The sequence below is a fragment of the Chiroxiphia lanceolata genome, chromosome 2 (genome assembly GCF_009829145.1).
Source record: "Chiroxiphia lanceolata isolate bChiLan1 chromosome 2, bChiLan1.pri, whole genome shotgun sequence".
NCBI classification, from domain to species: domain Eukaryota; kingdom Metazoa; phylum Chordata; class Aves; order Passeriformes; family Pipridae; genus Chiroxiphia; species Chiroxiphia lanceolata.
The window spans coordinates 40176764-40200920 of NC_045638.1; the positions used below are offsets into that span (position 1 = coordinate 40176764).

The window sequence follows — 24157 nt, forward strand, 5'->3', positions numbered from 1 at the left end:
TCTGGTAGGTCTCCCCTCATATCAGAGTTAACTTCTATATTCCCCTTCCCCTCAGCCATCCACCACAACTGTTTACCACTTTTCTGTTTTCTATTTTATGTTTGCTCTTTTACCCTATGCTGGACGATTCTCCATTCCCAGCTGTGGCTCCCTTATTTCCCCCTCATTTCTACTCCTTCTTGCTCTATCTGCTGCTTATGCTTTCCTCAGATGTTCCTTTTTCCACTCTTCTTTCTCTCAAATGGTCTACTACATTCCTCTCTCCACACAGCGAGCAAGAACTCAGAGAACAGTTGACACAAGGACTGTTAATTTCATGTTACTGCTTTACATCTGAATGCGCAGGGAAGATAAAAAGCGAACAGAGGTCAAAGGAAAGATTACAGGAATCTCTGCACTCAAGGATATGAGCTATCTGTCCATTAGACCTCCAGTGAATTAATAATCAGTTCCACTTGCTGCATAAGCATAATCATTTCTTTTATCTAAATAAATAAAAACAACATTCATAAATAAACTTTCCAGAACTTCATACTGGATTTTACATACACCTTTGACAAGGTGGTGTTAGGTAAAAGGCTGGACTAAATCTCAGAGGTCTTTTTCAACTTGGTTGATTCTGTGAAATGAACACATTATGCAGCATCAGAAAATACATGACAAACACATGCTAAAATTTTAGAAAAAATGAGAAGGAAATCATACCATATCATGTCTACACACACAGTAGATACATTGAGAGGCATTCTTTCAATACTCTATTTCTGTTGTTCAAATTAAACAGAAAAGCAAAACAAAGTTTCTGAAAAAAGTATCATAAAATAAGAGAGATGAACTACTAACAACAGTCCATGCTCACAGGAAACAATTTGTGCCTCATCCTGATGAGCAACAGTGCCTCTGTGCTTGACTGGCATCTCCAACTTTTGAGTATTCACAAATTCTCCAGTAACCACTGGACAAAACAAGAAGTATATCTTCTTGAGACAAATCTGGGTTGGACCCTTAACATGAATCGTCCCTGAACTACACTGGAAGACCGAGAGATAAAAATGCTACCTACTTAGATCTTTTCTGATTCAGAAGTCTCAACAAAGGAGTCAGTTCCAGTCAGAACAATTTAGACTGTAAAGAACCTCAAGAGATCATTTAATCCAACACACAACTGAATGAAGCGCTATCCTAGACTTTCATCTACTCCCGTTAATAACAATGGAGATATTACACTGGAGGAAAAAGATGGAGATTACATTCCCATGACCACAATTAATCTATCTTGACCCAGTCTTGAGTTAGTCACACTTGTAGAATCTACCAATGAAGAGACTATATTATTTCTTATTTCAGTGTGCACAAGTTGTCACCAGCCAAAAACGTAATAAAGTGTTAAGGCAACAGGCATTTTCAGGGCACAGTATTGTTGCAAATATCCCAATTTGATTTATTCAACATTTATAATGAAGATGCTGCTATTCCAGGCACTATATGATGCAGTCTTGGTTGCTTAAGTCAAATTTTGCTAAGAGTCTGCTTTCTTTACAAATAGTAGACTATTTTTTTTAATTTAATTGATTTCCTTCATGACGTTGTCAGGCAGATCTAACCGGGAAGGACAGCTAAACCACGAATTCAAGGCCAGGTACTATCCGGTCCTAGAAAACAAGTCAATAAAGACTGTAGTCTGAGGACTTGTTCCCTGTAAGCTGAATGGAGCTAAAAAGCAATGGGGTAACTTGTGGATATCCTAGAGTCACAGCAGTAGAAACTGAATGTTTGCTCATACAGCAAAGTCCTTGCATTTCACACTGCCAGCATGTCTCAACTCAGCCTGGATGAGTCACCCTCCTGGAGGGTCATTGTGCTACTTCAGTCCTGGATTCTCTAATGGGACCGCCATGAATGATATTATACGGTGGCATTTGCTCCAAGAGGACACTTGTCTTCCAAGAACTGGATAAAAACCACTGATTTCACGCAGGTCAGTAAGCAACTATCAAAACAGTAGTGACTAAAGGTCCTTACCAACTTTTGCCTGCTTTGAACTGGTGACACAGAAGTGATGGGAAAGACTCCATTCTTCCATTAGCAGTCCCTAAGCTACCTACTACATGGTCTTTGAACTGCTACCCAGTCACCCTATCCCATTCCCACCCTATGTGAGTGAACAAGCATCTTTGTTCATGGAAATTGCAATCCTTGGGAATTTAAATCTAAAATTCTCACAGTGTACATTATCAGTACAACTGACACTGACTTCAGCTGGTATTACTTAACTAAAATGCTTTGTAACTCAGAAGAGACTTGTAACTTACAGGGAAAAAACACGCAGTCTCTAAAACACAATACAAACATAAATGCTGCTTCCCAGGAAATCAGGAGGGCAAGAGGGCTGTGTTCTGAAACAGGAATCTGAAGCACACTATTCAGGAAGACTACGGTAATCTCTAGTTATGTACAAGCTTGCTATTCAAACATAAAACCAAGTAACTTCAAAACTGGATTAAAAACTATTTTGTGCCTTTTACTGCTAACAAAAACTCTGTTATGGAAAAAGGTTCATGTAAGGCACTTTACATAAGATCAAGGTGGTTTAATATTGGGTTACATACCACCTAACATTTTAAAGTAAAAACATGCACAATCATTTTAGAAAAAAAGGAGTTCTGCACATGTCAATGCAGTTTAGAACATTACAGACTGGACAGTTTCTACCATTACACTATCAAGAATCATAGGCAAAAGATACTTTATTATCCACAAATTTTCCATTTCAACTGAACACTGAGAAGAAACTATCAGCTGATTAAAACTACACAAAAATCCTGTTGGTTTTCAAATAGAAACCACTAGCCACTACAACTAAAAATGTGTTCTGAAAATTCATCTACTTTTGAAATGTGTAGTATATTTCATTTTGTGCTTTGCAGTACTTTAAAAAAGAAACATTCCCTCCCTGTAGTCCATGTATTATCTCTTTCACTATATTTAATAGATTAAGAACTTTATTCAGATAGAAATACTACAGAGATATCAGAAGTGAACACTTAAATGCATACATGCACACTAATAAAAAGACTCTAAAAACCTCAAGAATACAAATCAGTACTTTTCTGGTGTAAAGTGTCATATCCTTTAAAGGCATTTATATATCTGTGGAACTGTTATTACCTACATACACATCTGTGTAAAACACCTAAGGACAAATGATCAGGTTCCATCCCACATTATAGCACACAATAAAAAATTATGCTTCCCACACAATTGCAATATTCTCATTAAATATCATACCTCTAAGTATCACTTGCTATTAATACAACTCAGTGTGAATCCAGAGCCTGTTTCTGTTAAAAACAACACCAACAAAAAACAACACCAAAAAAATCCCACCTCACATCAGTCAACTACAGTGGTATAAATTTCTCTGCCATATAAATTTACTCAGCTGTTATACAGCAGGGGATTACATCAGCACATTGTATTGCAATAGCCTAATGGCTCGAGTTGCACCAATATAAAACCCACTTTAGAGTTAGTAGTTCATTTACAATGGTCAATTCTACCATGTATCTAGCTACCCTGTGGTAGAAGGTTGTTCATTTTCCCCTAGATACATAAATCTTTCAAGTATGATACGGTACCTGTAGCATTCAGCAGCCAACATTAAAGCCAAACCAAGTTTTACAGAAACTTTACAGAAATTTTTACCTCTCTTATTCTGAGTTGTCCTTCCTATTTTCCATAAGGAAGACCTAAAGATTTTTCCCACACAAACCATGACCTCCCTCACTAAAACCTAGTAAGAATGAAAGGGTCAGGGCTGATTCACCCCTGCTGCTTGGAAAGGCTGGAAGAACAGCTACATCTCCTATGCAGTCAGACAGCAAGAGCTGAAACACATGCTGACCAACAGTCTACATCTGTATTTGCCCAAACCTAAACAATTACCTTGAAAATAAGGAAAATATATACATACACAATTAAATACTGCATTGTGATATCTACTATCAATATACTTAACTCCTATAAAATGGCAACTACTTTAAAGTTCTTACACTACAGGGGCCTTTTTTTTCCCCTCTACAACATAATAAATCAATTATATGCTACCATTCTGTGAGAACTATGAGTTTAAGGAAATTATTTAAATATTTATCTCATAATATTCAAGGAAAAAAATGGATGAAAAAATTGGCTCTTTACAGTTGATGTATCTTCTCAGCTTAATTAACACAAGCTTCTCCCATTTTCATTTGCACTTAAGAAGCAGGAACTTTACTCAATTTGCTAATTACTACGTTTTCAAGCTGTTTTCTTGAAATAGATGACAGCCTACCACACTAGGAATCCAAATTTCTCTAGTTACCTCGAATTACGTAATTGTCCAAAGCCTCTTCCATTCTTTTCAGTGCTTCAGCTCTATTAGAGCCATAGGTAATCAGCTAAAGAAAAAAAAAAAAGGTATTTACATTACCTAGAAATTAAAGGTTTGTCTCTAGAATTTGAATAGTATTTAAAAATGAAAATGATTTGCAGAACTTCTGCAGTCACAAAATCATTTCTTGCACAGTACTGTATCTGTGCTCCCTGAAACATCAAGAAAAAACGAAGATATCATAACCCATTCACTCAAAGAAGGCCAATCACTTTTCCTTCATACAAATTTAAGCATTTAAACAAGCTCTCAGAAAAACCAGAGCAAAGGTTCAATATCCAAGTTTACTCTCCTGACTCCTAATGCCTAACCAACTTCAAAAGATGTAATTTTTTTGACAACTGAACTCTGACTATGATGTCATATTTTAATTTTACCAATATGTTACTGATTAATAAGAACTAACACTAAGAGACACTATCAACCATTTCTTTCAATGCTTCTTTTTGGAAGCCAGAATTATTGACATTTTCATCCTGGCTAGACCATGTTAACAGAGATAGATTGGCAGCATCTAAATCAGGCAGTACTGGTTGATGTTTAAATCAGAATCTTTTTAATAGTTAGAAACTGCAAGACAAATAAATTACAGTGTCAAAAGGTAAAAAGAATTTTATTTAGAAGTGACACTAAATTTCCTCCACTCCACATCTTCCTTCACTTCTCTTATATTCCCTTGAGGCATGTTATGCCTGGCACCTTCAAAATACTGATTTACCAATCCTTGAACATGCTCTCACTTAAAAGATTTATGTATAGAATTAGTGCTTCATGCCTTTAGAATATTGAAAAACAATAATCAACTCACTTTTGAGATCATAGGATCATAATAAATGCTAATATCACTTCCTTGTTGTATTCCACTGTCAACACGTACCTTCAAAAAATAAGAAGCAAAAATAATTACATATTGATGTGAAAAAAAAATTTCAGCGCGAGGATCAAATCTACCCATCAGCCTTACAACAAACACCCACAAAGCTTATCAGGTACATTTTTCCCTCTGGAAGAACTAAAATAATTATTTGTTTTTCAGAGAATCTGAGAGGAAGGAAGGGAAGCTTTTTCCTCCACCAGCAACATTTGAAAATTATTCTCTCCTTTAAGAGAAACTTGACTGCAATCTTCAGTCAATAGTCAAAATTCTCTTTTGTTCTCCAGAATGCACAGTAAACACACTAAATTTGATCTAACAATTTAGGTGGGGTGTTACACATTAGTTTCAACTCCGAACATATCCAATTCTGATTTACTCCCTGGAATAAAACACAGTTGTAATTATTTTTCTGATTGGCATGAAGGATGACCCTTATAATCACACCCTTTCTGCATCTATATATAATCACATTCCTCATGTTCCACTACAGCTATTCCAAGGGCTTCAGTAGGAATAAAAGTAGAGAGTATTCAGCAGGAACTTTGGAGTTCTGCTTTATCAGCTCCATAGGAATACTGATCCTGTGGTTTTCATGTCTGTAACACTTTCCTTCTCTGCCTCACCCTCTCAACTGTAAAACATTTTTTTTCTGTTGCTGCTGTTCCCCTGAGGCTTTAATGTTTACACAGCTTTTTTCGTGGCTTTGCTTTGTAAGGACACAGCCTCAATTAAAGCTCTGATTCTGCAATATTCATGGAAGAAAATAACACAAGTTCAAAAATTTCTTTTGAAGAGTCTGATTGCTGTTAACCAGCCAACAAGTGAGTTAGTATATTGCTGATTCTTGTTTTCATCTCTCAGTTTGATTTCATCACTGTAACAATGAGGTTAGCCATATAAAACTTTTCAAATGAGCCATTTCTGGGGAATAAATATTTATTAAATTGCTGATTTTGAGCACTGGAATTTGAAATATTTTTTAAAAAATAATCAAAATAACTCGAGAGTGATAAACGCATTCTGGGGATCATCAGGATGGAGGGCTCTAATCAAAGCTGTTGAAGCAGCAGGGCTCCGATACACCACATTGTAAAGGGGGTGGGAAAGAGGGTCCTGGAATCTCACTTAAATCTTCACCTGTGGGAAGGAACCTTTGTAATAAACAGCAGCTCATCTGTCTGCAGCAAGGCAGAAAAAGGTCAGTGCAACGGCTGTTAGGCCTTTAATATTTTAATTTAGGCAATTATCAAGGGACCACATGTAGAACCTCTTGTCTACAGAATCCACATGAGGGCATGATGATGACTTTATTATCCAAGTGACATAAAAAGATACCCTAGCAGGTGTACTCACTTCCTTCAGTAAGAAACACTGTCTGACTAGTTTTTAGGACATTATCTTTACTTTAGAAAGAAATCTGCTTATTAATAAATTTATATTTATATATTTATGCTTACATATTTATATATAATTTCTTCTTTATTTGTGTTTGTTTAGCATATTTATTCATATATAAGGCAGTATTGCTTCTCTACCACTTTAATCACACCTTATCTGAAAGTGCTTTATCTATGCTTAACTGGGCTCCCTGCTACCTACATGAGGTACATTTAACATTAGCTACTGACAAGACGGTAGTTCAGACATATCAACATTACAGAAAAAACATGCAGTGTATGTCTTAGCTTCCTTTCTTCACACTTTTCCCTATGTACAACATCCTAAAAAAGTTTAAAATTTTTTATAAACTATTGCATAATTTCCTTTTAAAAAAAATCCGGAGTCCCCTGTAGAAGTTTAATTTTCATAAAATAAATTCAAGATGACTGAAAAAATGACAGCAGAAAAGCAATGCATTTATACCATCTTCAGTTCTCCCTGTGGTGCTTACATTTTCAGAGGCTGGTAACAGTAGGTGATTTTATAAACTATATGGTGTGACAGAACTTAATGAATATTGGATGAAAAAGAAACCCTAATTCAATAGATACTCACCGTAATGTGCTGAACTTGATAAACAGCAATACTTACTAGACCTCCAGCATTTACTTCTGCTTAACATACTTCCTTTCTTTTAGCCACTATTTAAAATATCAAGGAAAGGCTAGGGTTCAAGATCCTGCTCTATCCTAGAGCTCATTCCTATTACAGGTCAAACACTTTGCTGTTGTATTATTTTTATGTGTTATTACAGTAGGACAACAGTAAAATGAAAGATAAAAAAATGCTTCAAAGGTTAAAAAAAAACAAAAGCACAGTCTATGTCTCAGTCCTACAATGAACTACTAGTACACCAAATTCAAGTTAGGAATATCCACAAATTCTAGTATTTCTCAATTCTTTGCTAGATCTAAGAACTTTTTCTTTCTGGTAAGAGCCATTAAAATACCAGACTGCTGATCACACTGGCAAAGAGCAATGTTGGAGCTCTCCATATATGGCAGTACATGTTGTGCAGGAGCACTGAACATCAAAGATTACTATCACAGTACAGGGGTTTGTTTGTGGTCACTTATCTTAAGCTTCATTATCAAAGACAAAAAACATTTGGTATTTATGAGTACCACGTTCTGAGGAAATTACAGACTACATAACAAAAATAGCCAGCATATTCCTCTCTGTGGCTAAGCAACAGCCCTTGCCAGCCACGTACGTACACCAGTTCTACCAGTATGAGCAGCTGACACATAGGTACAGGTAGACAATCAGAGCTAACTGGAGACACAGAAGAAATGAACTGCAAATACATTTGGCAATACGCTATTTATAAACTGAACTCACTGTGACACACTACAAGTCTCTGCTAACTTTTTTTAAGAAAAATTGTTGACAATTCTAAAATCTAAAATGCGGAAAGTAAACACTGTGGTACAATGGGCCTGAAACACTGAACCTTTTTAGTCATATTAATTTTGTTCTTAGCAGCATGACATTCTCAGGAGAGAAATTAGTTTCACAGTGGCAGAAATATATGTATTAACACAGCAATTCATGAGTGTCTACATAAAAATAGTTGTTCTATTTTTAATATGACAATAGAAGAGAAAGAGAACAGCCTATACACTCCATATGAGCTCCTCAAACCATTGCTCTGAAGCCTCCAGTGTAATTAAAATCTTTTTCTTTGGTACCACGATGGACCACGTGAAGCAATCAGGCATCTCCCACCCTTCATTTTCAATTCACCTCTCCCCCTAAGCACAACTCCCAGCCCACCCCGTCTACCTGACAAGTGACAGCCCAATCTGATTAAATGCTTGCAAGGGAGGGGACTCATGGGCCTCCATGACAGGCCAAAAGTGATCACCATGGAGATACATAATTACAGCTGTCAACGCATCTACTGTCCTGCTGGCATCAATTTGATTGCTCCCAGCAATAATGATAGACAAAGCTTAGTGTGCACTCTCCTACACCCAATCACTTTATCTATTCTGTGGTCCATTTAGCTGACATGCAACATTCACACAAGCAAATAACAGCAGTAAGCAGAACATTTAAGGCATTTTAATTGTTTTTTCTTTCTATGGATGGCTTACAAGCGCAAATGTTATTACATAAAACTCCTGCTGCAGCATTAATTGAAGAAAGATTTGGTGGGACAAAGACTGTAGGGGGTATAGTTTGTCCATTATCACTTGTACTTTCAACAGGTCTCACGTTTGGAAAATTGCAAATTGCAAAAACTTGCAAGGGCAAAATGTTTGACATCCTGTTAGCTATTACAACATGGTGAAAACTTCTAACAACCACTGGAGTATTCATTATAAATTCTTATTAAATACACTCTTTATTTCATTAAAAAGAAGTTTGGATACATCCAATGATACCTTTTTCCCTCATCTCCTCCTTAAGAGTATTTAATGGCTTTTAGATCTTCACAATTTTTTTCTGCTTTCGGACTTTGAACACAGCATGAAGCCTTAAAGACCAGAAAGGGTCAGGTCCCTTCGGAAAGTACACGGGCAAAAACAATTCAGAAAGCAAAATAAATCATATATCCAATAACATCTCCCCATTTACGATTCCTCCTGTAATCTTTCACTATTTTCCGTGCAAGCAATCAGACTGAATAATTGTATTCACAGATGGTACAGACTCATCATTCCACTGACAGTGTCACGTATATGTGCGCTCAGACTACCTTGATTTTACAGAAAGGCCTTTAAACATAGCAGAAAACATTGTTTGTTAAACAGTTATTCCATATAGTTAGACTATATCATGAAACACGTAATAACCACTGCAAGAAACTCATCTTTAACATCTACAAAGCTAAACAAAAAGCACTGGCAGCTTCTCACCAGCATCCCCAGTTCTCTATGCTTAAAGAGCTGACTCAACATTTCACTGTCCTTTCCAATGGCCACAGTATTTTTACTAAAGCTGCATTTGAAAAACTTAGGTTGAAAGTTATAAAACAAATTATTTCAACACATAATTGCATGAATCAGTTTTTCTATGTCCTAACCCCTCTCTGGCAAAAAGCTGGAAAAAGGGCCTGATTTACAAAGCCGCTGAGTATTTATAGTCTCTGCCTAGTAGAGAGAAACTCAGCACCTATGAAAACCAGAACCGAGTTACTTACACTTGGCACATGCAATGGTTCCTGATACTGAGACAGTTTACCAATGGATGGCAGACCAAAAGATTTGTAGGGGTCCTGAAATAAAATTCAACAGGAGAAAGCATTAAGCTTTTACAGATGTGGAGCAGATAATGTTAAAAAGCTTGAAGTCTAACAAAAACTGCTATTGGAATGACTTTGTTTTCTTCCCCAGAATTACTTGTGTTGAAGAATATTTCTTCATCCATCTGCCCCTGCAACTCCAAACAGAAATGGAAGCATATAAACTCTCTTGCATCAGTCAAAAAGCATGAAAGAACTGCTCTGCATACAGTTACAGTACACCACTAAAACAAAAGATGAAAAGATGACATTTTCATTAGCTATATTGTGCCTTGGAAGAAGGATGGGAAAGTATTCAGAATGGTGGGACTGAGAAGAAATAAGAAAAAAAATTCAGAGATAAAAAGGGACATTAGAAATTCAATTATCTTAAGAAATCAAACCATTCTTTATGTCTTGTCTTCAGAAATCTCCTACATAATGCAACATCAATATAAACTTAATAGGACAGCAAAAAAATATATGGCCTACAGAATTACCAAATTCATGGCAATGTAGTTGGATTCATTACTTCTACAGACGAGGGGATCCAGGCTGAACAAAATAAAAAAAAAGACCCAATCATCAGTTACTCCAGGGTAAAGCCTACTAATACTCAGAATAGCTTCCATGCCAATCACAGGGCAAATATTTATTCTTTATCAAAATAGTTTGCACTGGTAATCAGTAGAGCAAGTTGAAGATTATGTGCATGTCACAAAGGGGGAGAGGGGAAAAATAAAATAAGATGCTCTAGGTCAGAGAAGTCACAATAGTTAAGTAAAGGAAGAAACATCTGAAGATGCTGAATTATTTTTAAAAAGCAGAGTTACCTAAAACATTCCTGAAACAAAATTAAGAAAGCTAGACATTATTTTCCAGGCCCCATCCCTGGCAGTGTTCAAGGCCAGGCTGGATGTGGCTTTGAGCAACCTGGTCTAGTAGAAAGTGTCCTTGCTCACAGCAAGAGGGGTGGAACTAGATGACCTTTAAGGTCCCTTCTAACCTAAACGACTCTGTGATTCTATGATTCTTTTACTTAAGAAATCTTGATTTTCATGTATCAAAAATTACAGTAAAAAGACATTACCTCGAAACATCCTAAACATGACTGAAAATGGGTTTTAAATTTTTGTAAGTTTATTTAAGGTGAGATAGAGAGTCACATCATAATTATAAAGTTATTGTTTTGGAATGTACTTTGAAAGTTTGTCCTATAACCAGTAGTTTCAGAAGACAAGTAACTTGTTTTTCAACAACCTTTCAAAAAGTTTTAGTAAAACAAAATTCTGTAAGATGTGGAATTTCAACTGTCTTTTTAAGTCAACAAGTTTCAGATTTCAGTCAAAAGATTTCACAAACCTGGAAACAGTAGTTAACCGTACAAAATAACTCCAGCAATGCATCATTAAATGGGAACAGAACATATAGGTTTATTTCTAATGATATTTGCTCACTTACCTCTTTTACCATGGTTAATTTTGGTTATCAGAAAAAAAGCTATGCTGAAATACACGCCGTATTTTTATTGAAAAAATAAGAACTCTACAATTCTACAAAACCTCACTAACCATTCGTGTTACATGCTCTAAATCATGACTTTCATATGATATTCCTTGACTTCACCTTGGCATCTATCCACACCTGGGTATTATTACGCCACAATTCAACCACCTACCCTCCTCCCCATTACCACTCATTTACCTCAGCATAAACTCGACATTCAACCGCCCAGCCGTTGATGGGAATATCAGCCTGTTTGTGCCTGAGAGGGTAACCCTTAGCAACACGGATCATTTCTTGGACTAAGTCCAGGCCGGTAATGCATTCTGTGACGGGATGTTCAACCTGCAAGGTCAAGAACTGTCAGTCAATAGGTAACAAAAAACAGCGACAACAAAAAAATGCCTCTCTGTAAACAAACACAGATAAACAAGAAATCTGACCAGCCAAAGAGCAGACAAAGAATATGTTTATGTTTTGTTCTTTTTCCCCAAAAAAATTCTGCTTAAACTCTGGCAACCACCATCTCTGCAGCGGCAGGAAAAAAAAAAAAAGAAAAAAACTTAGCAGACTACAATAACTAGGAGCAGCATACAAAAGGAAAACTAGAAAGGTCACCTAGAAGGATTTGGGGGTTTGCAGGGTTTTGGGTTGGGGATTTTTCTTCATTTATTTTACAAATTCAAAGGCACCTGGTGATGATGAGTTAATTTTTCTTTGTCTGGAAGCTTTTCCCATTCAATTTTGTTTTGAGGAGACTCACACTGTATTTTAACTGAAAATCTCAAAGTAGCTAATAATCAGCCCATTCTGCTACACTTAACATGGCACAAACAGGAGCCACTTACAATTTTCCATAGAACTAGCCTACCCTAAATCTCACCCATTCGCCTGCTTTCACTAACCTGTCCTGACAAGCAACCAGATTAGCGTAATCTTGCATCAGCGCAGTGTAGCAGAAATGAGCAGATGGATCCTTCAATTTTTTCCCCCTCCAGACTTATCTGTTTAGTGCTTAGCATGCACAATAGCTGGGCTGGACCAGCAGAGTCACTCTGCGCTCTCAGCAAATTGCCGCTAACGGCTTTGGATGATGCTGCCATGGGAATACCCGTCGTTCACACTCACCCAGGATGTGCGTACAAGCATGCACACATGTGTGCACATATGCACATACACACACACTTCTTCCTTCAAATGGGAACAGAAATTAATACCTTGATTAACTTGAAAAAAAACATTTAACTAGGCACAGGACAGAAAAAAGCACCCGAAGATAGGAGAGAGCATCCTATAGATCAAGTAAAAGGTAGGCAAGCTAAAAGCATGTTCTTCGCACGGACACAGCTGTAAGACTTTCCATACAGAAATTATGACAGAACTGCCATTTTTATTATAAAATGCTTGTGCTCCAAGGACCAAAATACCTTAAGAAAACCCACTTCACTAATCTTTCTCTGTCATGAGATGTCACACTATGTAGCTTTACTGACTGAAAAGGTCACTGACCAAAAAACTTTGTTCCATCTTCCTTCAAGTATATGAGTATTAAGGAAAACATTTAGTCATTATAATAATATTGTGGCTTATCAGAACAAGTAGATGCTTTGGTCTTTAAGGAAAAAAAGCTTTGTAAAAATAAACAGATGGCATCCATAATTAGCCCTGTGTGTGTTGCAAGTTTGCTTAGAGTTTCAACAACATTTTAAGACGTTTTGACATAATTTTAATGACAAATCATCACTGAAACAAGCACCTATTCTTTGAAGGACAAAAGTGACATTGAAATGGAAATCTGATTATACAGTTTAAGGATATACCTTTGGGATTCAATCTTGATTCTACCTAACACATGATACTCTCCAGCATGTCAAGCTTAATAACAGTATTTTGAGAATCTATGAAACATCTCAGTGTCTATCCTGCAGTGTTAAATTGAAGCAATTCAATTTCTATTAAGACCTGAAGTTTCTATTAAAACTCCCCAAGTTTTAATAGAAAGTTACTTATCACACATTCATATTTGGAAAACTAAACTTACTTTCTTATTTTGGAACCTAAGTTTTAAAAAGTTACCTTGGAGTTAAGAAGAGGTTTGGAATTTTAACATTCCAGATAATTAACATAGTTTTTATTTTTCCAAAGACTTTTGCATTATTTAGTTATACTGTCATTTTTCTTGGATAGCAATTGGCATTCCAGACTCAATAGCTTCATTGTTGTTTTCAGTTTTATTGTTGATGATCAAAATAAGATGGAATGTTTCTGGAAAGAAAAATATTTTTGTTGTTTGGTTCTTACGACTCACAAACATTTATTTAATCCATTCTTCAATACAGATCTTTGACTTGGTCAATATTTTCTTCTATTTCTTCAAAATACTCCCTTTGTGTCTCCACACAAAACAGCATTCAGAAAACATGTATAGGAAAATTTTTTGAGGGTTTGTTTTTTGTTTGTTTTGTTTTGGGTTTTCTTTAGGGGTGGGGAGAAGTTGTTCTGCTTTCTTTTAGGACTGTGCTTCAACTAGCACTGTTTAGGCGTAATGTAGGCAATTCCAATCATATCACTAATTTGGGGGTACCAAATACATTTTAAATAGTATTCATTAAGACCACCAGATGACCAAAATGGGGTAGAAAAGAACTTTAACCTTGAAATCCTAGTTGACTTATTTGCAACTTTAACCTTCCAGTGAGATGCACAACTCAAACTGCACTCCTTTCAGCATTTGCAGCTTACTTTCGGCAAGCGGACGGCAGGAGGGGGTCAGCTGAGAACAACAGCACAAGCAATGAAATTCATCAGCAATAACTCTCAATTAATCAGCTGCCAAAAGTAACCCCTTTACTATCAGTTCCTTTACTTATACCAAATCTGGTCATAAACAATTTATACCAAGTCATCATTTCAATGCACTTATGCACCATACATACCTCTTTAAAGTCTTACTCCCCACCTTCTGTGACACAAACACACACGCATCATCACTTTTTCTGTAAATTGTCACTTAAATTCCTGCTTTCAAGTCCACAAAGCTATAGCTGCTATGGCCAGCAATAGCTATACACAGTAAAGTGAAAGCACTGCCCCTTCATGGACCTGCTGGATCTGCTCTTCTTCAGACATCTCACAGCAACCAGATTTCCTGTGAGCATTGCAAGTTTCTTTGCTTCAGTAACCTCTTCCCATATATACAATAAGAGACACTAGTGGCAAAGCCTATCAGAAAATAATAACTAAGTGCCAGTTTATACATGGTGAAGCAGGTACAAAAGATAAGGGAAAACCTACCAATGTCACAGTCCAACTAGCATCCATCACCAGAACAGTATGGAAAGGCTGCTAATTCTCCTCCTGTTCTGTGACTGACAGCAGTCTTAAAGCTCTACCATAGTAGGGTTCATCCACAGCTACAAAAAACAGTCATGCAGTTTTTATGGACAGCTGGAGCTAAAAGTTAAACTAGGGATGACTGCTCCCCTTATATTAAGGGGAATAATTTCAGGACACATTTTTCTCAAGACTATCAAGGTACTCAGATCTAATAGCAAACACTTCTGGACGCTCTCACAGACTGCTCTTGTCCCTCTGTGTATAAGGCATCAAGTTACTCACACACCAGTTGGAGCATTCAAGCACACCACATCAGCCAAGAAAATCTAAATTTCAGTAGACTTAAAACTATAGCCTATGTCACCCCTACTACTGTAAGTCCCTAGATGGTGTCATATACCCCTTTACATTCAGATAAATAATCTCAAAACTAACTTTCAACATACACCTCAGTTTCCAGGAAATGTGATTCACCTGGAGTCCCACAGGCTTTGCTGCTGCAGCCAAATCCAGTATCAACTGACGCAAACACACCAACCTACAGATGCTTCTCAACCCCCTGCATTGCAGTAAGCCTGGTTTCTATTTCGGAGAACTGAACAGCAGAAGTGCACACATGTTCTGCTCTTCAGGCATGTGGGCTTCCTCACTACTATGAGCAGGAACACTCTGGGGTCACATCTTTCTGCAAAACAGTTCACATGTATATGGGGTTCAGGAGCACACAGTAAAAAACAGCTTTTCATAAATGCTGCTGAAGAACAGACAGTGGTTGGATTAATGTACAGAATGAATGAAAAGCACATAGGAATATTTAACAGGCAAACTCCAGTGTTGTCCTTGTCTATAGACACAGTATATAACAACATGTGCTGTTTGTTTTCTGATTTATTATTATGTGATCAAACAAGGCAACCAGAACTGCAAAAATTTCCACCAGCTAAGATGCTTGGGTTTCCCAAGTAAGAAGTAGAAAAAAGAACTAATACACAAACATTTGGTACCAACTAATTTTTTAATCACAACATTAATTCCGGAAAAAATGTTTAATCTACTTCCTCATAGGAAGTTATCAAAGTTATCTTCCAATAATCATTGACACTGTTTTTTCAATTTTTCTTTGCTAGGATCTGTTTCTACCTTGTATGGGACAGATGCAGCTTTAGTAGCCTATGAATTCTGAATCTGCCCTTTCTGTGTTTTTAAACTAATAGCACACACTTGAGGTCAACAAGTAAATTAGCTCACAATTTCAATATAACTTTGTCAATTAACATCCTGCACTTCAAAAAAAATTTCTTGCAATTCAGTAATTCTACACAATTTCCTTTCCGCTACATACTCCATGTAAAAAAAATAAAGAAACTTTCATCCATAAAACTTATACTTTCTTTCCCAAAAAATGCAATTCTTGCTTTTACTGTATTGAGGAGCAGTACTAAATCCTGCAAGAACTGCAGCTGTTCTTGGTTTTGCTTTACATCAAATTCACCAAAGCAAAGAAACTAATTTACTCTTTGAAGAATTACCTTTTGCTTCTTTACTTATTAAAAATGGAAGGGAGTCTCCTCTTTCTCTACTTTTTTTTATAGTATTTTATGATAGTTATGTGGAAATGTTGTCTCTAAGATATCACTCCATGCCCTGGCAGCACTGTTAATGGCATCTTTCAGATTCAATGACTTACACAAACAATGTTGTTCTCTTCTGTCAACAACAATTAGCAATGCTTTTCTGTAGTTCTTTTGGGAAGCCAGAAAAGCAGACAACCAGTAGCTACATAATGGAAGTTGCATTAGGAGGCAAGAACGTGGCAAAAATCTGGTTAACTGTTGTCGGCTGACCCTCTTGTGTGAAACAGTGTTGTTTGGCAGCAAAATCACCTTTTCTTTCGGTTCTAAAAATGGCCATGAACAGCTGGTATAAACTGTGTGCAGAATGGATTCTGGTGGGTTTAGGAGATTGGTAATGGGATAAGAGACCTTTCACCTTTAGGTCAGTAGTTCAAATTCAGCCCAGGTTAGCAGCAATTGAAAGTCTTTACCATCTGACACTGTTCGTTAGCCTATTTAAAATGACTGAAGCTAAGTGTCACAGTAAAACAAGATAACAGTATTCAGAAATACGAAGAGTCTCAGCAAACAGCACAAACAGTTGCTTGAGACTTTACTTCAAAATCCCACCATTCAGACTTCGTAGAAGTCTACTCATCTAACTCCTGACAGCCCCTTTCACTGCTCCCATACTCCTGCTCACCTATCACAATTCATCCTGCAGGCAGCGACACACACCAAGACAGCTCCCCGTCCCCATGGGTCTGTTATGGATACCGAAGTCACCACCTCTCTGTGGTTTTAGCTGGCAGTCCAGACTCAGCTCATTCCTTTGCTATTTGTATTTTGCTGCTACTGTTTACATAGTGTAGCTGCAATATTTTCCAGCACTTCTCTCCACTGACCAAACGTTTAGCAGGTGACTCTTGACATGCAACAGATTACAGATACCATTAAGAAGATGTAGAACCAGGAGTTTATATAAGCAGTGGAGCTCCAAACAATCAGCAACAGGATTTCTATGTATTTTTACACCTTTGCCAACCATGCTTTTTATACTCTCATGAGTGGACAAACAGGAAGTAGAAAGAGACATGTTGCACATAAAAATCCTTCCCATCTTTTAGACTAGGCACAGCCAGTTTTGTGCAAAGACAAAGATCTAGAATATATCATTTTCCAGTGGTCACTAAAATCTGCTGAAACCCCTGAAAGGGGTAAACAAAAATTTTAACACTGGGTAATGTTTTATGGGTATATGGAAGATTATTTACCTTCACTTTATGCTTAGAATCAAAGTTACTTTAAAAGAACTTAAAAACATTTACATAAAATATATACTCTCACAATAACTAACTAAATTAAAAACATAGATATGCCATTTGCTTTCAATAAGTCTCTTACAAACATGTCAGACTATTCTGCAAAATTAATTTTTATTCCCTAAAAAGTTATTACAAAAATATTCAAACTGTCACATGAAGAGAAAACACACTGCTACTCAAATTACCATATTTCTCAACTCCAGTCTACGCAAATGATCTTTTCAATTACATTAAGGAAATTCAGACACGTTTTGAGGAGGAAGGGAGTACTCACTTGTTATTTAAACTGCACAACTCATGAGGGAGGCAGAAAGTTGGGAACAGACCTGAGACACAAACATCCAAACTGTAAGTACTCTCGTCACACCACTCACTGTACGTTTTTTCAATTATTCTTTAGCTAACAAGGGATGTTTCTCTTTTCAAGGTACTACAAACATCCAGAATATGGGATATTTTCCCTTTGCTTTCACAAACTGATTCACATGCAGGAAGCTTAGCCACACCATACACACATGTATTAACAGATATCCTTTAAGTACAGACCATACACTCTCTTCCTATAAATTCCAAGAGTAACATCTCTAACCTTCCAGTAAAGAGCAGAAGAAATTTTTCTAGTGAAAGTCAGCACTTCTGATAGTAACTTGATGAAAAGAATTTGGAAGCTAGAAAGGCTATCAATCTAAGGGGTCAGAAAATGTTTATTTATCGCAAAGCTCATTTAGTTGTTTTGGACTATGACTGCCCTTGATTAGGCTGATGACAAATGGACAACAAAACACACCACAGTGTGAGCAGCTATAAAAAAAATCATATATTCAATATCTGGTCTGCCTCAATTTTAACAGTGAACAGTGGTTTTCTGCCTGAAAACCACTCTAAAAGTGCCCTAAATGACAGCATAGAGAAGTTCTCTGGGAGCTGCTAGGGCAGACATCCCTGTGCTCTCTTACGAAAAGAAAGAATAACTAGTTTTGCTATGCCATTATCCAATCCCACATCTCGTACTTATCAGCTAGCATCTGAAAGATGACAGAAAAGCAGAACCAATAAAAAGAACATTGCCAACAGCGAAGAATAAGTCTTTCTAGCTGAATCACTTAGAGGGAGTAAAACATCTGTAACAAATTTGTGTAGCATACAAGAGACACAATGGAGCTGATTCACCAATTTTTTCGTTTTTCAATCTCGTATAGTATTGCAACAACACTTAAAACAAAAATTAAATAAAATATAAACTTCATGCAAAGTGCTATTTATGCCTTTTTTTGCACTACCATATAACAGAAAAGGTATATTCCCAAAGAGTTCCCAAAAAGACAGCCAAGTAACAGTACAACTCTTGGTTACTGCAAAATAATTTACCAAAACACTGAAAGGCATCTGACAGATACACCAAAGGGAGAGAGGGGAGAAATCAGCAGGCAATGCAAAGTACTGGCCACAGATTAGTTAGCAAGTATATTTTGAAGTATGTATCTCAAGTAAAAATTCTACAGTGATCTGATCAGAGATTGCTGAAACATTAAAACAGACAGAAAATCGCATAATTTAGTTAGACATATTCTGATGATGCTGACAGGTAGTTATGTCTAATGCACACTGACAAAGATCTTAAGAGCAGCATTTATGGATCAGACACCCATCTTTTTAGAAAGTTCTTCCAGCTGTGTAGTGCTCAGCAAGAACAAGGCAAGTCAGTCTGTTAGCCACTGATCACAGGAGATGCAAAAGGAAAATAAAGACTAAATCAATACAGGGACATCCAGACACTATCCTGGTTCTGAAGTTAAATCTGGACAAGCTTCATGAGACTTTCTATGTTTGGTTCTTAATAGAAGGGAGCAAGTATGATGTTAGCAGTGTAACTTAGCTGAACAGAAAGTAAAGCCTGAGACCTGGGAGAAGAGACAGATCAATCAGGTAAGACTGGGGGGGAGGGGGGGGGGGAGGAGAATCAGAAAATTACTACTCTCCAGACTCAAGTTGAAATGCTAATTATAGACAATGCACAGTCAGGATAGAGGAATTACAGAATATCTAAACAAGTAGTCTAATTTAAGATTAGTAAATTTCTTTAAGAGTTTGAAAGAATAAATTTGCTATTATAGGGGACTGCCAAACTGCTTAGGTTACATTTCAAAAGGAGTCTTTAAAGATGAAATCGTGAAAGCTTTCTTACTACATATGTGGAGACATCTACAATTAAGCAAGTTAGAGGTTTGGGACCACTGGCCATTGCAGAGGGAAGACACCACAAAACCAGCAAAGATAACATCTTAAAAACAAATTGCAAAAAGGAGACCAAGGATATTCCATCACTAGTTCCACTTCGAAACTAACGGACAATAATACACTACAGGAAGGAAATGGTCTTGAAGTTCTAGTGAGTTATGCAGAAAACTATAAATTAATTTTCTTCTGTGTAAACAAGACCATGGAGTTACTAAAAAACATTGGCTCAAAAATGACAAGACTAGGAAAAGTGTAAAGAATATGACCAAAGAGATAGAATTCGTCTTAATATTTTAATAAACTCTACATTGCCATTAAACATCACCCTCTCTAGTAGATCTGATAACGCCTAGCTATAGTCATGTGAAATGACTGTCATAGCTAATTCCAAAAACATTGCTGTCCTGCAAAGCAGTAAAAATTTTACCAGCAATCTTCCCCTGGCACAGAAGATTGCAACCCCCAAATTCTCTCCAACTTCTTAAATCAGAGCATAAATTTACCCAATTATTATACAAAGTCATGCAAAGATATCAGAATTATGAGAATCTCTTTACACTCAATCACTGCCCATGTGAACAAGCAACAGGCAGGACATGGCCCTAATGTAGCTAAAATAGAATGAGATGCTAATCAAACTGTTGCTTGGTTCCATATTTCAGTCTTTTTGGGTGTTATTTAAAGTGAGAAAAGGAGGATAAAGACAATGGAATGTGCCAGTTTTCTTCCCTATGACCACAAGTGCATCACAAGAGTCAAATAAGAGGTAGAAGGGGTTTTCCATAAAGCACTGCTTACTCCTTCACTTGCAGTGTACATTACAATAGCTACTACTGACTACATGAGTTGTTACAAAAATCCTACACCATGTCAGCATGTTTCTTACACAATTGTATTCCAGTCACAATTTCAATCACATGCAGATTGCTAGTGTTTTTATTGCTGATATACACATACAGTTTTAATCACCCTCCTACAGAAACTCAGCAAGTGATCATCAAAGTATAAAAATAAGAAAGAAACTTCAGGGACCAGTGGAGAGAAGTCTCAGAGCACAGTGGCTAACCACTCACTGTGAACCCACAGTAGCACTTAACAATGACCTCTCGCAAGGTCTTTAGGTCAAGTGTAACAAAGAGCAAAAGCTCTGAACACTTACTTGAGTGCTGTGCAAGGGCTCACTGCTGCAAAGTCTTGTATAGGTAACCTTATTTGAGTGGGCACATCTTTTAAGTTCAGTGGGAAGTGCATCAAGATACTTATGTTTAAGTCTTTGCAGGAGCAGACCCCTAAGTATGGGAGGAGGTTATGGCCTGTTTATTTAAATAACACTTTTCTGAATCTGAAGAGTTGTTTTTCTTACCTGAAGTCTAGTATTCATTTCCAAGAAGTAGAAATTCTTACTGGAGTCCACAAGGAATTCTACTGTTCCAGCAGAGGAATACTTTACTGCTTTGGCAAGAGCTACTGCTTGTTCTCCCATTGCTCTTCGAGTTTCAGGGTCTAGAAAAGTGCTACAATACAGAAATAATGCCTTTCTTTAGTTAAAAAAAATAATTATTATTCAATCATTTCATCTTCTGCTTAAACTATGGTCAAAAAAGGACAGCATCATTGTTTGAGTTATGAAAACATGTTAAGACTGTCAAATATCTGTCTTTACATTTGTATTACCCCTAAGTAGATACACTGCATGCTTTACAATTACTTCTAATGTACAGGAAATTCAGGATAAATAACCACATTCGCTACAATGTAAAATAACAGAAGGCAACTCTTAGAACAGTGAGATCTATAATAATGTAAATTAAATGAAAAAAAATACATACAAATCCATGCTATTTTAGAAGGCATATCTATTTGCAAAAAACCTGTAACTAAAAAATCCATCCAGTGGAAATATAAATGCCAAAAAACCAAAAGACAGGAGGCCTAAGAGGAATTTTTCTGAGTATGAATTAAAACAATGTGTCCATTTAATTGATATTCTATGCAATAAAGAAGTTTTGGAAATTAATGAAGTATTTATTCAGGCTTCTTATTGGTTGCAATAAAGAATATATGAGCATTCATAATATTCAACTTGAACACCATCAACACTATCATGACTTGAACCTTCATATCCTCTATTTACTCTTTCAACTTTTCCTGTAAGCTGAAGATTAGTTATCCGTGTTGATTGCAATTCCTTCTTTTCCACAAATCCTGGACACACTCAAGGGCACCCAAAGAGCAGCTCATCTATTACCTTGGGAGGACTGAACACTGTCCAAATGTCAAGCTTTCTCATTCTAGGAGAGCACCATGCCACTTCCACTGGTCCAGTGAATTCAGACTCTGGAAAATACACATTCTCCTTACTCTTCTCTGTACTCTCCTCTAGTTATTAGAGCTAGATATATTTCTGTGGCATTCCATTAAAACTGTGAAACTGGTTGCCCCTCAACCTGATACACTGATCTTCAATGAAGGACAATGTGTAGCTGCTAATCTTATAAAAGATTACAAATACACTCATCATTTTTCTGTTTCGACTTACATTAGGCACATAAGTCAGCTATAATTTTAAAAGTACTTTTGCAAGGGAATAGAAAGTTACTTCTACCTTACTTCTAAGTTACTGTTTAAAACTAAAATGCCAAATATTACATATTTCTTGAGATGGCTTCAACAGTGAGCCCTAATTCTGTAAAAAAGCAATCAGGAACCTCCACCTCTCTGAAGTGGCCCCAAAGCCAGTGAAGCTCCATCTGGGACCAAGGACTGCATTCAGACAGAAGCCAAGTGCTGGGTCAGAACTTATCTTTCAGTACTTACTATGGCGTTTTTCACTGAGACCTGAACTCACAGACAAGCTAGAGATGTCTGCCACAACAAACCATATTTGATAGGACACAAGACGTGAGCAAACGAGGAGACAGTGGAATCCTTTTCTTTATTGGAAAAGTGCTATTTCACTCCATCCCTCCAGTGCCCACACAAGCAGATTCTGATGGACTGTAAGGCAGGTATTTCCATAACTTAGGAAAAAATTTCTTTCTTGGCAAACAATGGGACCAACAGGAAAAGGAAGTCAAGACTCATTCCGAGAAAGCTACCAGATCCTACATCAGATGAAAAGGAAGATCAGAAGATGTCAAAACCACGTTGTACCTATCAAGAATAGACACTAGTAAGAGTTTCATAATATTTCTTATTTTGATTCAGTAAGAGTATAATACAACCCAAAATCAACAATTTATAATTCAGTGTGGGGTTCCTGCAGGGCTTTGATCATGAAAGGTCAATGAGTGGCTTATGAAGAACAGAACCTTCTCAATATCAGCTTCATACTCTCTTTCTAGAATAACCATTATTACTTCTCATATAGATTAAAGACAGTTACTCCCCTTTATTACAGTGGTGTCTTCCCTATACTTGTTAAATGCAGGTCTGAGATCTCACTGTTCAGCTCCTGCTGTAACCAAAGAATGGAACATAGCTGTGACATTGCTAAACTTGATCTCTGCCACACAGTTAGGCTTTATGCTCTTAAAAATGACTGGATCATCCCTGCCATCAGTTTGGTTAATTAACCAAAGTCTTCATATTCCCCTCTGCTGCCTTACCTTTCATATACATTGTTTCTCCCTTTTATAACAATGTCCCTTTTACAATCAAAATAACTTGTCAAATCTAATTAGGTACCACTTGAAAACAGCATTTTAAACCTGACTTCAAATCTTTTGCTCACACATACACCTCTTTTTCCTTTGACAGCTCCTATGGCAGCACTGAAAGATTCACAAAATAAAGATTCACAAGATAAAAGTATCAAAAAGAAAAATAAGATAAGACCTTACACTTTACTCATAAGAACTTCATTAAGCTACTGTAAAGTTGATCAAGGGTAATACAATTTGTTATGAGATTGTTTCTGCAGCCAGAGAGATGAACCTCATGGGCATAAATATGCTAAAAAAGCATTTGAGAACACAGCTTTGCCCCCACATCTAAACAATGCACACCTACGAATCATGTACACAGTCACAAACAGAACAGGTTCGTGTTTCTCTTAACCCAAAATCCTTCAAGGATTTCTAGACAAAGTGATAGGAAATGTAGAGTCTGATACACATACATGCTGTACAACTCTAAGGAGAACTTGTAGATAGAGTCCAATTCAACAATGCACCCTTCTGCTAAGTTCCTGCCTACATATGTTCATTCAAATTGTCAGTGGTT

General features: G+C 36.8%; 1 protein-coding gene across 1 annotated transcript in view; it reads right to left on the reverse strand.

Moving 5' to 3' along the window:
- Nucleotides 1-24157, reverse strand: part of PCCA (propionyl-CoA carboxylase subunit alpha) — a 277386-nt gene that overhangs the window by 149113 nt on the left and 104116 nt on the right. The window contains exons 12-16 of the mRNA XM_032677799.1: nt 21297-21447; nt 11683-11826; nt 9898-9972; nt 5241-5309; nt 4364-4439 (exon numbers count right to left, since the gene is read on the reverse strand). Coding sequence (XP_032533690.1) covers nt 4364-4439; nt 5241-5309; nt 9898-9972; nt 11683-11826; nt 21297-21447 — 515 coding nt within the window. The remainder of the gene's footprint in view (nt 1-4363; nt 4440-5240; nt 5310-9897; nt 9973-11682; nt 11827-21296; nt 21448-24157) is intronic.